Below are 16,505 nucleotides of genomic sequence, written 5' to 3'. Positions count from 1 at the left end.
CACTCCTATTCAACATAGTCCTGGGAATCCCGGCCAGATCAGGCAAGAGAGAGATCAAAGGCATCGAAATCGGGAATGAAGTAGTAAAACTGTCACTATTTGCAGATAATATGATAGCATGTTTACAAAAGGCCTAAAGACTCCACCAAAAGACTATTAGAAACAATAAACAAATCAAGTGGCACAATCAATACACGTGTGAACATTTGGTTTATGAGAGGACATCGCAGAACAGTGGGGAAAGATGTGCTTGCTCAGACACATGTGGAACTCAGACACTTGCTTATCCATCTGGGGAGAAATACAGGGAATGGAGTAACGCACACATCCGTTTCCGGTGTACTTCAATGTGTGTGTAGCTAGATAACGTAGGGGGATATTTTATGACCATAGGATAGAAAATTCACTAAGACACAAAAAACAAACCAAATTATTTGGTAAGTCTGACTGCAGAAAAAGTTAGTGACTGTCAAAAGACACAAGATGGAGAATGATAAGCTAAACAACAGAGAACTTTCTGCAACACATTTATCCTACAAATGATTAGAATCCAGGATATATAATGAACTTTTATGGATAAGAAAAAGATGAACTCAATGGAAAGAAAATGACGAAAGACATGAACAGGCATTTCCCAGAAGAGAAAACATGAATTGCCCACCAACATATAAAAAGACAACCTCATTCATATACAGTAAGATGTAAATTTTAACCTTAACCTTGGCCTGAGTGTCACACCTTATACAAAAATGAACTCAAAATGGATCACAGAATTAAATATAAAACATACAACTATAGAACTTTTACAAAAAAACAATCTTTGGGATCTAACACTAGGTAAAGAATACTTAGACATGACACCAAAAGCACAATCCATAAAAGAAAAAAGTGAACTGGACTTTTATCAAAATTAAAAATTTTTGTTCTGTAAAATATCCTGGTAAGAGGATGAAAAAAATAAGCTAGACTGGGAGAAAATATAAACCGAAAACCTGACAAAGGACTAGTATTTAAAATATGTAACTTTCAAAACTCAACTGTAAAAAAAAAAAAAAACAAAAACAGAAAATTGGCAAAAAACATGAATATTTCACAAAGTGAAATAAGTACATAAAAATACAAGCATTAGCCATTATGCTAACACAAATGAAAATCATGAGATGTCACAGCACCTACCAGAATGGCTGAAATAAAGTGACAATACCAAAAGCTGGCCCAGATTCGGAGAAGCTGGATCATTCGTACATTGCTGGTGGGAATGTAAAATGGTGCAGCCACTATGAAGAAGCTTGGCAGTTTCTTTAAAAAAAAACTAAACGTGCAATGACCATAGGACCTAGCAACTGCACTACTGGACATTTACCTCAGAGAAGAGAAAATCAGTGTTTACACAAAAACCTATGACGAGTGTTCATAGCAGCTTTATTTGGGACAGCCAAAAACTGGAAACCATCCAGATACCATTAACCGGGCCCACGAGCACTCCATGGGTATCACGCAGACATCAAAAAGGGATGACGGTCAACACATGCAACGATCTGGATGCATCTCCAGAGCGTTACGCTGAGAAGAGCCAATCCCAAGTGGGTACACACTGTATGATCCCATTTATACAAAGTTCCCAAAATGACAAAGTCATAGAGATGACGAGTAGATCAGTGGTTCGGGATGGCAGCCGGAGGGGTGGGTGTGGCTCTAAAGGGTGGTTGGGAGGGAGATCCTGGTGGGGTGGGACAGTCCTGTGTTGCGACTATGGTGGTTGGTGATCACCCAAAGCGAGATGATACAGAACTACACCCGCAGTGCCCCCATCCGAGTCCTGGCTGATACTGTATTAGAACTATGTAAGATGTAACCATTGAGGAAAATAGGGTGAAGGGTACCTCTAACTTTGCAACTTCCTATGAATCTGTATTTCAAAATAAAAAGTTACGAAAAAAAGAATAGCTCAGAATGCAACTTGGTCTCCTGGACTGGATTCTGCAACTGAAAAAGGACACTGGAAAAACTGGAAAAAGCCAAACGAAGTATAATTGAGTTGTTTCATACCAATGTTAACCTTTTAGTTTTGACAAAGGCACCAAGGTGATGTAAGATGTTAACTTTAGGGGAAGCTGGAACGCTCTGTGAATCTAAAATTACTTCAAAAATAGCAATTCTGATGCTCAGACTGATTGATTAGCCCCTCCCCGGGGTGGGCCTGGTATGTTTCACTTGCCAGGTGATTCTACGTGCAGCCCAGGTGAAGAACCACTGTCTGGAGAGATGATTCTCTAGTAGTCAGTTCTCACTTAGCATCAACAGGTCCTGCGACTTGAAGCAAAATGGCATATAGTGAACCAATGTGACCACATGTGACTGACGTGACCAGCAAATTCCCCCCGCAGCTCCCCAACAGCGTTAACAAAATGACGTCATTCGCAGACCTGCTGTCTGTGTCCCACCTAGGACTCTGCTCTTGAAGAGAACCCCTTGAGAACTTCTCAGCAAGCAGGCCGCTGTTGTTTGGCCTGCATTCCTGCTGGTTACACAGAAGGACCCAGATTCCGTTGAGCAAAGTTCCAGAAATCCTCCTTCTGTATCTAACCTAAGATCCCAGGTCCCCGTGAGGCCCTAGCTTCTATACAGCTGAACAGTGGAGGGTAATTAGAGGTTTACCGGAAGAAAAGGAATTCCTTCTTGTTCTCACTTCTCTAAACCCCGGAGTGAGGGACAGGAAAAAGGCAGAGCTTAAAATGTTTCAGACAGAAAAACTCTGATGTCATGTTTTTTAAAGAAAGGTGATGGTGATCCACCTGGTCCTTACAGCCCTTCCCTCCCTCGTGCTCTCCATGCACGTCACGGAGGCACAGGAGAAGGTGTGACATAGGTCTCCCTCGGATCCAACGACGACGAAGGTTTAGGTGCAGCAAAAGAGCCCTTCGTCCCACACATGACCTCGTTAAAACACAAAGTGACAACTAAGCAGGGCGGGTAGAGGAGCAGTAGGAAGGGACCTCCTAGTCCCCAGGGAGCCAGCTGGCTCGCTTAGAGTTCTGGGAGAAGTCAGAAAAGCCGCCTCCACAGGAGGGAGCAGGACTAGTGGCACAGACTTGGGGGTGTCGTGCTTCCAGGTTTGGCACATGAGACAGGCTGGGGCGTGCTTAGAAACAGACCATTGTCAGGGACGCCACAAGGTTCACTGTGGCCAAGGCCATGGGCGTGCTCTCGGTTTGCTCAGAAGTGCTGCCGCAGCAGCAGGCTGGCAGACTAGACACAGAGAGTACAGGTCACGGCCACACACAGGCAGTCATCGTGCACTCACATCGCAGCTGGGCCCGAGGAGGTACAGACACTGCACTGTCCCCAGGAGAAGGCTGGACCCGAGGACTGGACATGACCGTAGTCCCTTCACTCTTCAGAAGCAGGCCAGTGCCCGGCTGACCCCCATATCCTAGAGGAGGCAGGACCTGCTGAAGGCTTCTGGCACTGACGTCTGGTTCCGAGGACGGCCTAGGCCCCACGACTCGAAGGGCCATCTAAAACATGGCCTGGAGGGAACGGGACAGGCTGGCAGGAAGCTACTCCTCGACTGGGCTCTCTCCGTTCCCCACGAGCTGGTCTAGTCCCCAGACCCGGGGCTGTCTGGCAAGCAGTTAAACTCCTGGGTTTCGCCCAGGGCTCTCGTCCGCTGGGAGGCCAGGTCTGCTGTGGTTGGACCCTAGAGGAGGGAGGGGAAGGAGAATTAGTATCAGAGCTGCCTCTTTAGGACGGGCAGGGGCAGGGCAGGCAGAGGAGCCCCAGGAGGTGTGGAGGCAGAGCCGGGAGTGCCTGCAGGAAGATGGTCAGCCTGACAACGCCTCACAGGAGGCGAGGATTCTGCTCCCAGGAGGCCGAAGCCACTGCACTGGGCAAGGGGTACCTGCCCTGGAAGGGAGCTTTAGCGTCCCAGGCTGGGGAGGTATTTCATGAATCCTCCTGTCTTCCAGAAAAATGAAATGAAAAGTAGCAAAAAGGGACAGGAAGGGCCCACACACCCCATGGAGAAACGCCTCCCAGGCTAGGGGAGCGGTTCTAAAGGGCTGGGGAAGGAAAGCAAGGTGAAAGAGAAAATATTTACCTTGGGTGTTTTCTTAAAACAAAAAACGCTCACTAGTCCACAATTATCAACTGTAGTTTCCAAATGAGCCAAAGAGGGAAAGGTCTACTGGGAAGGCTGGAGAGAGTAGAGAGAGACAGAGACAGACAGATGGAGGAGACAGGGTGTTGAGCTGAACTGGCAGCGCCTCCGCCCGGCAGTGCTGCGCGGCCAGACGCTTGCTGGGCAGGGAGCCAGGACAGTGGCACAGGGACACCTGCTGCTGGGAACAGGAGGGACAGGGAGCACGGGGTGGGCTTCCCTCAGAAACCCAGCCCGGGAACATGATGCGGAGCAGTTGCTGCAAGTCTGAAATGGCAGCCAGGGGTCAGAAACCGTTTGTGTAAAGAGCCTGTATGTTTTGGTCTTGCAGGCCACATGGTCTCTGTGACAATGCCTCAACTTCACTGTTGGCGCTGAAAGGCAGCCGCATACAATCCATGAACAAACAGGCGGGTCCCAGTAAAACTTTATTTACAAGAACCCTCTGTCCACTTGGCTGACCCTGCTGTAGGCAGTTAAAAACCATCGTGCCTCCCCCAGTCCAGCGCCCAGGCCTCCAGGAGTGGCTGTGACCTGCACTAGTAAAGCAGTGACACTCCACACGTGTGCCCACTAAGACCCACAGAGAAACTGCAGCAAACAGGCAGGAGTCAAAAGACAGCAGGCGAGCCTCACAGGGGCAAACATCAGGCTGCATTTAGGGGAAAATCACCCACATTATGGCGACAGAATCATTACAAAGGGGAGTGGCTCACAGAGCCACCATGAATTTCTCCGTAGAGAACTGACTGCCCAGTGAGCAGCTGAAGCCAAAAGAGGAGTTTTAAGAACCGGGATGTGGTCCGAGGAGAAACAAAGAGAACACCATTGTTCATCCTGTCTCTTGAGCATGACACGAGCCGTCTGGGTAGCTGACGGAGCCAGGAAAGACTCCCGTGGAAGAAAACAAAGCAAAAGGCTCCCATAAAAATGAAGTCTAGTGTGGTAGGTGAACCTCTGTGCCAGAGGCACGTCGCAGAATCAAAGCCCACCACAGTGGCACACAGGAGCGCAACCGGCCTGGAAAGTCACATAGATGTCTGTTCACTCAGAAGGGGTGGCAGGCACTGATGCAGCGCACCCCCCCCGGGGCGCCCTTTCCCAACACCCAGCGAAGGGGTAATGGGGCTGATCCACCAGTGTGGCCCTGCGGGGGGTTCTCTGTGTCATCTCTCACAAAGTACCTGTCTCCTACCGCGTGGGTCTGAGCCAGCAGCGCTGTCCCCGTGAGTCCTCACAGCCAACGGCATGCACAGACCCCGGGCTAGAGTGCCGAGCCCGTCTGCCTCCGATCCCTCCCCTGGAATACCACGTGACTACCCCCTCTCCAACCTCGGGGAAGGGTCCTTAGAGTCATGACAAGGAACGCGGCAGCACAGGGCTGGGCAGAGGAAGCGTCACTAGGAGCTCGGTGTCCCCGCTGCAGGGGGTGAGCCAGGCCCTGCGGGACTGCCAAGCCCTGGGGTATCCCTGAGCCCCGCCAGGAGCTCCACCACAGAGAAGAACTTCCTTGAATCACAAGGATGAGCAAGCTCCGAGACGCTGACCACTGCTCCCCGAAGCCCAGTCTCCAGTCCTCTGATCCCCCCCCTTGCCTTGGGAGCAGGGAGTTTGCCACCCCGCATCACACAGTCTGCCTTCCCACGTGCTGTTCCTGCATACAGTGGGACCCTGAGTGAGGAACACGCTTTCAATACACGTGTGACCTGATCACACGCCTCCGCACGTGTCCTTTCTAGATGGGATGTGTCCACGGCCACCCGCCTTCTGAGCCAGGCCCACTGGTGACCCCAAACCTTCACTTTCCAAGGGACCTGACCCTATCCTAAATGGCCGATAGAATGTTTGAACTTACTCCCATTTGGCACCTGCTCTCTAATTGAGCCACCCTCCCTAACGGCCCTGGACAGGAAACACAGAGCTTATTCGTAAACTCAAGTGCCCGCTGCTTTATAGCTCAGTCCCATCCGAGCGATTAAAACCAGCATAAAGATGAATGACAGGATGGGAAGGAAAGAACGTGGGGCAGACAGCCACGTCCGTGATGCCAGCGGCAGGGACCGCGATGGGTGCGCGACCTCTGGGTCGACACAGCGGGATGTGGCCACGTGGCGCTCACCTGCTGCCGCGGCCATCCTGTCACCGAGGAGCCTGGTCTGGCTCCCTGGAATGACCTGGAGGTCAGGGTTCTCAGGGGACGGTGGCATGTTCTGGGCTCGCGTGGCCAGGAGTGCGTTGAGGTACTGCAGCCGTGTGACCTGGAGGACAGAAGGTGAGGCACAAGGTCACAGCACCCCTCCTGCCCATGAGCACCTGAACCGGGGGTTGGGGGGAGTCACAGTCACACGGCAGGACGAGCAGAAAGTGACAACCACAAGCTGGCTGAGGACAGTGACGAGGACCAAGCAAAGTGTTTCTAGGATCTCAGAAAGCAGCCGCTGCCCAGACCCAGAGACGGGAGCAGACTGCGGCGTCAGAGGGGCCTCTGGGGAGCCAAGGCCATGTTTCTGCAGAGCGAGCTCACTGTTTGCACTGACGGAAGTGTCAGACTCCAGCGGACTCTACTCTCGATCCACACAAACTGTGCCCAGGGGATCCAGCCCCTGGGGGCCCCAACAATCGCCTTACCTTGATGAACTGCAGGTCGGAAAGGGCCCGCACAGTGTAGTCAGGACAGTACGCGGACGAGCGGGTGCTGTCGGTGGGTTCTGGCTGCAGGAGGGACTGCAGCGAGGACACTGGGGACTGGTGAACTAGCGAAAGGACACCCAGTGACGGGGAGGCCGTGCGGGGAGCAGGGCCCACGCACGGCCTCGGAGAAGCCTCCCACAGCCACCCTGGAAAGGGGCAGTGGCCAGGAACTCTGGAGGGATAGGCTCTACAGCGCTGGGCGTGAGCAGCAAAGACGAGCCCTGAGAAGCTGCTGCCCGGGCCCCCTGCACGGCCCAGAGAGGGGAAAGCAAGCAGGCTCGAGCCGCCCGCCCCATAGGACGCAGGCACTGGAGGAAGGGACGCCAGGACCCTGGGCCCAGGAGGGGCTGCCGCTTACCCGAGGATGGCAGTGTCAGGGCAGACACGCCATAGTAGGTGAAGGCTCCGTTCTCGAACCTCAGGCCCTCCTTCCCAATCTCCACCTCGACCCTGCCCTGGGAGGTAAAGAGAGGGAGACCGAGACGTGCGGATTACCTGGCTGCTGGGGGCACACAGAGCGGCGCCCCCACACTGCAGGGCTGTCCCTGCCGGGCTGTCGGTTACCTGCAGGATGAGGGTGAAGTAGTCCGCCGGCCGGCTGCGCTGGTACAGGTAATGGTGTGCCGCCAGGCGGTCGCTCTCATCAAACCTCACCTCCTGGTTGACACTGGGGTGCCTTAGCAGGTGCAGCAGGACCTTCTCAGACACTCGCAGGGGGCTGAACACGTCCACCTCTGCCCATGGCGGACAAAAGGGACGGTGTCCGCCGGGCCCAGGTGACCTGCGTCACCTCCCGACGCCCGCTGTCCACCTAGTGCTGCCAGCGGGCCCGCCCCAACACGAGCCACCTGGATGCAGCCATATGCACCACCGGCCGAGGCGCACACAGGTGACACCAGCCTGGCCCCCTCACGGCCCCGAGTGTCGCTGCTGCAGGGCTGCAGGGAGAAGCACGGGGTCTCCTGACACCCCTGCCCATTGGGAACGGGAGCCGTCGATGTCTGCCCTGCGCGCTCTGACCCATGCAAGGTGAGCAAGGGGAGCAAGGGGAGCGGGGCCACGACCCATGTCCACCCTCACCTCGAGAAAGGAAGCGCTGGGTGGCCAAGAGCAGCTGGGGCGAGATCTTCACTTTATGCTCATCATCGGACACCCTGAACAAGGAGAAGTCCTCCTTCCGCCTGACAGGGGCGCTCAGACACGTGGGCCGCCTCCGCGCCGTGCTGTCTCCTGGGCGGTGGGCGAGCAGAGGCCAGCTTAGGCACCTGCAGCCCTCCCGGCAGCGCAACTGAACCAGCGGCACGTCGCCTGCACCTCCTCCACAGCCCTGGGGACCACACCCGTGGCACTGCTCACACAGTAACGCTGGGGCCCAGGCCGGGCAGTGGCCCACATTCTAGCTACACCCCGAGGAGTACAGGAGAAGACTGTGCCTCTCCTTGGAGCTGGGAGAAGGTAATGCTAACATGACATGGGAGCTGCAACAAAGTGACAGGCACCCTTGGTCACTAGGAGACCACTTGCTGGGAAGCATGCACACTGGGGGGCCACTGGTGCCACACAGCAGCAGCGAGAACTAAAGCTGCCGCACTGTGGGACACACGGGTGGGCAAAGCAGTTCACCTGACAGCACACAGGGGCGCAGCCCAATGTCCTACGCGCCACGTGACGCCCCAGCCATCAAGCATGGGATCTGCGTCCACCCTAAGACACACCCACGGGCCAGGACCATGTCCTGGGAAGACCCTCTCAGTGGTGAAGAGCAGGTTCTTTGAGGGGACACTTCAGTAATGCAAACGCACCTGAGAAGTAAAAGGAGTGAGGAGAGACTGGGAAAGGCCGTTAAGGGCAGAGCCCCATGCAGGCACTGGGACCGCAATGCCACCGCTGGACGGGCCACCACAGCTCTGCAGCAGACACAGGAGTGGGCCCTCCTGCAGGGGGGCAACAGCTCCAACCTGTGACCCATTGCCCCGAAAACACATCTCTGGCCAGAAAACTGACGGGAGGCAAGACTCACGGTAGTCCTCAGACTCGTCCAGGATCTCGGACTTGATGATCTCCTCAATGACGTCCTCCAGGGTGACCAGGCCCAGGACCTCGTAGAAGGGGTCACCTTCACCCTCGTTGTTCACCTTCTGCACGATGGCCAGGTGGGACTTCCCTGGGGGAGGAAACGCACCTGTTATAGCAGGACCCATGTTTCTTGGTCCCACCTGGTACAAGGCCACCGACAGAACAGACACGGACATTTGTGCTCCTATGAGGTGCCAGGCACTGGCCTCCCTCCAAGGCAAGGAAGCTAAACCCCTGACACTGCGATCACCTCACACGGCCACCAACAGGCGGCAGAGCTGCAGGGAGGCCTGGGCCTGCATGGCTTCAAGCTGTGAACCTGGCTTAGACACGGGTGCATCAGACAGACTGCAGACGAAGGGCACAGGCTTCCGGGACCGTCTAAGTGGGGGAGCCGAGAGGGGCACCCCAGTCTGACTCGTAGGGCAGTTTTCCCAATTCTGAAAGCTGCCCTTTTCCTCCAGAAGCCAAGGTCAGTGCAGGTCATCCAGGGGATGAAAACAAATGGTAATTGGCCAGTCAGAGCCCTGGCCATGTGGGAAGAAGAGCAGCTGTGCGAGCGTCCCCCTCCTGTCCCTCACGGTTGGCTTCCTGTTTGTTTAAACATAAGCTTGAAAAAAAAAGCACAATGCCAGGGAAACTTCTGGAATTTACTCTGCTTCAGGTGAGTGCTCTTCATCTATAAAACTTTATACTGTCCAAAAGAAACACAATGCAAGCCACACACATAATTTTAATTTTTTGAGTAGCTACATTAGAAATAAAAAAGGGAGTACCAGCCCAGTGGCTCAGGTGGTTGGAGTGCTGTGTTCCTAACACCAAGGTCGCTGGTTTGATTCCCACATGGGCCAGTGAGCTGCGCCCTCTACAGCTAAGATTGTGAACAACGGCTCTCCCTGGAGCTGGGCTGCTGTGAGCAGCCGGAGGTTGGCGTGGGCTGGCATGGGCTACCGTGTGCTGCCAGGAGCAGCCAGTGGCCAGCGAGAGTGGCCGGCAGCCAGCATGAGTGACCGACTGCCTCATCCGGGGGGAGCACAAGGCTGAATACAGCATGGGCCAGGGAGTTGTGTCCTACGCTGAGAAACAACGGCTTGAACTGAAGGGGGGTGGGGGCAAGCGGAAGAAGGGGGGGAAAAAAAAAAGCCCAGGTGAAACTGATAATATATTGTAATTAACTCAATATAGCCAACATATCACAACATGCAATCAATACAAAAATATTAATAATAGATGTTTTACTTTTTTGTACCAAGTCTTTGAAGTCTGGCGTTTCCACCTAAAGCACATCTCAGATCGGAATGGTGACCTTTTTGCGTGACGGTGACCACTGGGCCATGCAGGGCCACGGAGCCAGACCCGAGGACACATGCCAACCGCACAATGGTTCCCAGTGAGAACAGACTGCGAAAGAGGGTAAGGTCCATGCCTCAAGAACCTTGGTAAAGAAGAGTCGAGGTCCCTTCTTTGTTTGAGTCATCCTGTACATAAACGCAACGCACTTGAGTCTATAAACACTCCTCAAACTCTACTTGGCACGCTGCACCCATTCCTTCAGCATCCGTGCCAATCCCACCCCCTGTACCAAGTAGATTGGGTATACTTGGGTGGGTGGAATGCAAATGTCCAGACTCAAAGGTATTACTGTATGACTATCATTAGACTACTAACCAGACTCCAAGAAAGGACGAGGCTGTGAAGGATACGAAGGCACACTCACTGCACGCCGTCACATCTGAGATGCCATCAGTTGTGAGGCGCCGCTTGCGTGCAGCGGTTAAAACGTATATAGTGCTTATGGTGTGCGGACCCCCAAGGGCTTCACTCACTCAGTAACGCACTGAGCCCTCTGACAACTCTCCAAGGCATATATTATTATTATTATTCCCATTTTACAGCGTGCAGACAAAATGCAGCCATGGGAGGGTCAGTAACCCACCGAAGTACAAACCCAGATTCGAACCCAGGCAGCTGGCTCCTGAGTCCATTCTCAACCCCACACCCCACTGGCTTTCACTGGAAAAAACAGACCAGGTCTCAGGAGACACTCCCCTCAGCGCCCTTCTAAAGGAAAGAAAGCACCGTTCTTTTTTTTCTAGAGGATGCTCTGATATCCTCAGACAGAAATGAAAAGGTAAAATGACCACATTACACCATGTCCCCCTTTCTGAAGGAAAAGGCCAGGTCCCCTGGAGAAGGATCTGCCCACTGCGGCTGAGCCGGGCACTGAATGGGGAACGCAGCGCTCCTAGACGCTTTCCACCCCTTCATATTTGTGCTGGGAGTGACTCCGTTTCTACAAGGGCCACGGCGGCCCTGCCAAGATACAGATGTCAGGAAGGCCAAGGCATGACACACAATTCTGGCCAGCAGTCTTCTCGGATTGTGGAACCAAAGCCCAGGCTCCCAGGCGCTCACTGGCCATCTACGAGCACAGATGACCCATTTCAGCTCCCTTCCTCCAGGAAGCTAGTGACTCTGGCAGGCGTTACCTGCGGAACACTCATTTCTCTCTTGCCTTCAAACCTTTACGAAACAGGCAGAAGTTTCTCAGTGACCTGCCCCTAAAACAGTGGCCATATGATTTCATCTGAAGACAGAAATGTCTGAGGGATCCAGAAGGCAACAGTGAGAAATGACAGTGGGAGGAATTACGTTCATCTCTCATCTGACAAGGTTAAATGCTCTGAAAGCATGGGCCCCCGGCTGGACGACCGGACACAGACACCAGCCCCAACCCAGGCCTGCGGGCTCTCCCTGGGCAAGCTCTCCAGAAGCACAGGATGGGGCAAATGGCTCATCCCACCGCCATCCAGCCAGGGACTCCAGCTGCAGGAAGTGAGAGGCACCGCTCCTCACACACTGGGCAGGTAGGTCGGGAACCAAGTCCTAAAACCTCGGGGCCATGAAGGCTGCAATAAGCCCTTTGTTCATAAGCAGAATGAAGACGTGCATTAGGCTGAGGACGAGGACGAGGGCAAGTGAGACCTGCCAAAGGACCGCACCGCGCGAGCAGCAGAGAAAGCTGCAGGTGTCACAGGGAAGATGCGGCCACCCTGCCCCAAGAGCAGCCCTCACTCACCACAGGAGAGGAGGCGAGGGCTCAGAGGCACCCCCCTCAACCTGCAGGTTGCAAGTCACCCCCGCAGCTTCCAGTTGTTAGTATTTGTTAGCAGTAGTTACTGTTAGTGGTAGTTGTTAGTAGTCGTTAGCAGTAGTTACTGTCAGTGGTAGTTGTTAACAGCAGTAATTAATACTTGTTAGCAGTAGCGACAATTAGCAGTAGTTGTTAGTAAGGCGGCTATGGGTTGGCATGAGGCCACATGAAACCTGCTTGGCTTTCCAGAGTTCCAAGAGTGTCACCTAGCACAGGCATGGCTCAGACCATGGCAATCCCTCAGGCCGTCCTTCTTGGCCTGTCCCTCCCTGCCAAACCTACATAAACCCGGCCTCCCATCCCAGCCACCCTCTCTGGCTTGTGCTCTGCAGCCACACTCCACAGGAGGCCCGTCTGTGAGCTGGCACACCTCTCACGGGTCACCTACTCCAACACTCCACGCCATGGCACCCAATCTGCTCTCGCAAAGGACACAGACACCTTCTCACTGGATCCAGATGACAGGAGGCGGCTGGCTCCTCTCCTGATAAACAGATCCCTTCCCAATTCCAGGACATTCCTAGCCACTGGCTCTCCTCTGCCGCCCTCCCCTGGACATGCCTGCGCCCCTGAGGTTTCCCACTCCTCCTGTGGCTGAGGGGCCATTTCTACCTCCAGTCGGGTCCTTCACTTGCATTTCCCATCAGCTGCCCCCGCTGAGCAGACTCCACCATCCAGGCCCACCCCCCGCTTCCCTGCTTGTGCTCTGCCTCATCCCCAGCTCCTCCCAAGCCCCATGGCCAACCACAAAACCCTCCCCACACCCCTCCAAACGCCCTCTTGGGTCTCCTCTCCAGGCCCATGTGCACCCTGCCAGCCTCTCTCCTCTGCACCCCTGAATCACTGGTCTCCACACCAGTCAGTGATCATGAAACACCCTCAGGCGCCACTGTGCTCTGCTCACAGGTGTCATCCTGGTGTCAAGTCCTGCCTTCCCAGGGTCTCGAGCGGGGAGGCAGCGGGATGAAAGAACCCTTCCTCGCTGACTCCAGGCCCAGCACTGCTGGCCCCCAGGACACCACTGCCCAGAACACTACAGTGGCCCACAGGGAGTATTTACCACTAAGAGGCTCTGTCAGGCCCCCACCCAGTGCTCCCCGCCCCAAAGAGGGGCTGCATGGCCACTTTCTGGGGAGGCAGCGGGGTGCAGCCAACAGATTCTCTAGCAGAGCGGTCAGAGCTGCCCCCAAAGCAGCCTCCCAGGTAATCAGAGGCATAGGAGTTCAAGTACTGTAGCCAGGTGACAATCTTCCTTAGGCAAGCCTCTAGGAGAGAGGAGATGATGCACGTGAGCGCCCACTAGTGTCTGCTTTACACAGCGCTAATGCAGGACTCACAAGGTCACAAGGCCCAGACTCCCCAACTGTCAGGGACTCACAGAACACCTCCCAGGGGGGGCCTGGAGCCAGGACACCTCCTAGGTGCCAGGAAGCTCAAGGGCTTTGCTGGCTTCCTGGTCTCACATTATGCATCCTCCAGCCTCAAGGCCACCCAGAATCCTGGGGTGTCCCCTGTGCTCATCCTGCAGGAGTTCGGATTTGAGAAGCACAGATGGCTGGCGGTCAAGGAGCTCTGGGAGCACAGCCACACCGGGCCATGAGAAGACTGCACAGGAAACCACACCTTCACATTTGGAGGGTGCAACCCTAGAGTTGCTGGGATAAACCAAGGTCAAAGGTGAGAATGCAAATGTGGAGTTAAGGGAGAATGTGAGAGACCTTACTCAGGGTTAGAAAAGGGGGAAGTTAAAAAAAAAAAAAAAAAAGACAGCTGAAGGGAAGACTGAATTAGCGCCCATGAAGTTGCTTTTGGTTAAATTCAAATCCAAGTGGCAGTTTGTTCCACACCCCCAGAAAGGTATTTTTGAATCACTCTTTTCTGCAGTCAGGAAGCAGCAGCCCATCAGCAACCTTAACAATGACGACCTGAAAACATCACAGGCACCCCTCATTTTACTGTACTTCACAGGTGTTGCGTTTTCTAGAAATTAAAGGCAAGACCCTCCACCAGCAAACAGATTAGGACTCGCTTTTTTGTTGCGCTCTGGAACCGAACCCTCACCACTTCTGAGGTGCACTTGTATGTGTGGGCACGTAAGTTTCCAGGGACCTGGGGACTACACTCTTTTCTACCTTCTTTTAGTTTCTATCCAAGAGCTTCGACCTGCTACAAAACCCACAAAAATGACCCGGAGCGGGAAAGAGCTGGGGGTTAGAGCCTAGTGGACATACCTCCCCAGATTGGGGGCCTACCAGGTAAAGGGGGATTTTGCTGTCTTTAGCACTGTGTCCCTCTCTCAAGGACAACTTTTCAATATTTCAAAAGGTCATTCAGAGCTGCAAGGCCGTCATCGTCTTTAAAACGGGACTTGCAGGTCTCACTGCTCTCCAGAGGCTTCCATAATCCCCGACCCCTTTTATAGGGGGTGCGGGGCACAAGCTTTCGAGTCCCCTCCGCGATTCCCAGACGTTACCTCGCTTGAACTCCTCCAGGACGGCGTCCAGCTTGGTGTCGTTGAAGACGAAGTGCACCGGGTGGTTGTAGAAGCGGGTGATGGTGCTGAGCGGCGTGCAGTCGTCGGGGTCCACAAAGGCCAAGTCCTTCAGGTAGAGCATGTCCACGATGTTGGAGCGCTCCTCTTCGTAAACGGGTATGCGCGTGTGGCCGCTCTGCATGATGCTGGCCAGGACGCCGAAGTCCAGCACGGCGCGGGCGTCCAGCATGAAGCAATCCTCAAGCGGCGTGAGCACGTCTTCCACCGTCCGGCACCGTAGCACGCCCTTGCTGAGGTCGCTGTAGGGGTCGCCACCACCTCGCGCCAGCTCCAGCACGCGCTCGCGCAGCCGCCCGGGCCGCGCCGCCAGTTCCAGCAGCTGCCCGACCGGCAAGGCCACCGGCAGGGTGAGTAGCACCGCCAGGCGGCTGAGCGCCAGCGCGCGCGGAGCCAGAGCCAGCGTCCAGCGCCCGCTTACGGCGGCCGGCAGCACTTCGGCCACCAGGAACGCGAGCCCCGCGCTGCCCAGCACCGCGGGCACGGCGCGCTGGCCGGCCGCGCGGTAGAGCAGCACCGCCAGCGCCGCCTGAGCCACGCTGGCCAACAGCAGCAGCGCGCCCAGGGCGCAGCCCGCCCAGCGCCGCGCCGGCTCCAGGCGCCGCGCCGCCGCGCGCTCCGCCTCCGAGCCGCTTTCGCGCAGCACCTGTACCTCGGCCGGCGCCAGCGCCAGCGCGCTCAGCTGCAGGCCCCGTGCCAGCGCCGCCAGCGCCAGCAGCCCCGCCGCCCCCAGGCCCAGAACCCAGGGCGGCGCCGCCTCCTCCGCCGTCTCGCTGCTCAGCTCCGCGCGCACGGCCTCGGCGCGCAGGCGCAGCAGCGCGCGCCATTCGCCTGCGGGGGCCGCCGCCTTCCCGGTAGCCGTGCCGCCAGGCTCCCCGCGCACCGCCAGCAGCGCCGACTGTGGGCGCTCAGCCTCGGCGCGCAGGCGCAACAGCGCGCGCCACTCGCCCGTCGGGGCCGTAGCCTCACCGGGCACCACAGCCGGCCCGCCCTCGGGGCAACCCGCCCCCTCGGGGGCCGCCCAGGACCAGGAGCTGTTGGCGAAGCCCGAGCCGAAGAGGCGCAGGCGGAAGGTGGCCTCCGGCGCGGCCGGCACCTCCCCTCCGCGCGCCCACGCCGCGCCCGCGGCCCCGGCCTGCTCCAGGCAGACGCCCAGCACTCGCGGGCCCGGCGCCGCCTCCCCGGCGGCGTGGCCCAGGCAGAGCGCAGCCAGCAGCCAGCCCAGCCGCCCCGCCGCCGCCGCCATCGCCCGCTGCCCCCTCTCGGCCTCTGCGCAGCCTACCTCCCCCCTCCTCCGGCCAATCGGCGCCAGACTCGCGCCTCCTCCGACCAATCAGCGCCGGCCTCGTGCCCCGTTCGCCAATGGGCGGTGCGTGGGGGCGGGCCCAGGGGGCGGGCGAGGCTGCGCCTGGGCGTAAACAAGCGGCGCGGGTCGGGACCGGCCGGGGGCGGGGCTGACAGCCCACGGGGTGGACTAGGGGCTCCGGGTGAGGTGTGGCCACCCACTACACAGGCCGGACTCCAGCTCTGGGAGATCCCTGGCTGGAACGCGGGGCGGGCAGCAGTAGGCGGAGGTCTCGGTGAGGGAGACGTGCGGCTTTCTGAGGTAGGGCCCCGGAACCGCCGACCTGAAGGCGGGGAAGGCCGAAGGAAGAACCGGGACTGGGCCCCGGGAAGCTAAGCTTCCGTAAGATGCATGTTGATGGAGCCCGACCCTGCTGTAGGTCCGGGGACGGAGACGCAGCCCTTGGGCGAAAATAAGGAAACCTTGGACCCTCGCCTCTACTTCATGTTATTATTTTCCAGGAGAAAAACGAAGCGTGTGACTCGACGAGGATGTTGAGGTCCGACGCGACCTAACACCCCCGTCCCAT

The 16,505-nt window shown here is 56.3% G+C and overlaps 1 protein-coding gene across 2 annotated transcripts; it reads right to left on the bottom strand.

Annotated features, from left to right (window-relative positions):
- Window positions 1-1,403: 1,403 nt before the first annotated feature.
- Window positions 1,404-15,892, bottom strand: CNNM3 (cyclin and CBS domain divalent metal cation transport mediator 3). 2 transcript variants are annotated; one of them, XM_033100924.1, is made up of 9 exons: window positions 14,554-15,892; window positions 8,871-9,014; window positions 7,931-8,080; window positions 7,415-7,584; window positions 7,209-7,305; window positions 6,788-6,912; window positions 6,279-6,417; window positions 4,100-4,195; window positions 1,404-3,700 (listed from the first exon to the last, which is right to left on the bottom strand). In XM_033100924.1, the coding sequence occupies exons 1-8, from the start codon at window positions 15,875-15,877 to the stop codon at window positions 4,146-4,148; spliced, it is 2,199 nt and encodes a 732-aa protein (XP_032956815.1). In that variant the 5' UTR covers window positions 15,878-15,892; the 3' UTR covers window positions 1,404-3,700; window positions 4,100-4,145. The 2 variants fall into 2 exon arrangements, with proteins under 2 accessions (XP_032956815.1, XP_032956814.1); XM_033100923.1 differs by lacking the exon at window positions 4,100-4,195.
- Window positions 15,893-16,505: the final 613 nt, after the last annotated feature.

Source organism: Rhinolophus ferrumequinum (assembly GCF_004115265.2).
Source record: "Rhinolophus ferrumequinum isolate MPI-CBG mRhiFer1 chromosome 13 unlocalized genomic scaffold, mRhiFer1_v1.p Super_scaffold_3, whole genome shotgun sequence".
In the NCBI taxonomy this organism is placed as follows: Eukaryota; Metazoa; Chordata; class Mammalia; order Chiroptera; family Rhinolophidae; genus Rhinolophus; species Rhinolophus ferrumequinum.
The sequence above is the reverse complement of the archived record's forward strand: the minus strand, read 5'-3'. Positions and strand labels throughout refer to the sequence as shown.

Bases quoted from the DNA above. Each gene is read 5' to 3' on its own strand.
- CNNM3 (XM_033100923.1), bottom strand. From the start codon at position 15,877: ATGGCGGCGGCGGCGGGGCGGCTGGGCTGGCTGCTGGCTGCGCTCTGC. The intron at 6,913-7,208 runs GTAAGCGGCAGC...TCCTTTCGCTAG, and splicing joins CCTGACACTGCCATCCTCGG to TTCACCAGTCCCCAGTGTCC. The intron at 3,701-6,278 runs GTGAGCGCCACG...TCCCTCCTCTAG, and splicing joins CAGGATGGCCGCGGCAGCAG to GGTCCAACCACAGCAGACCT.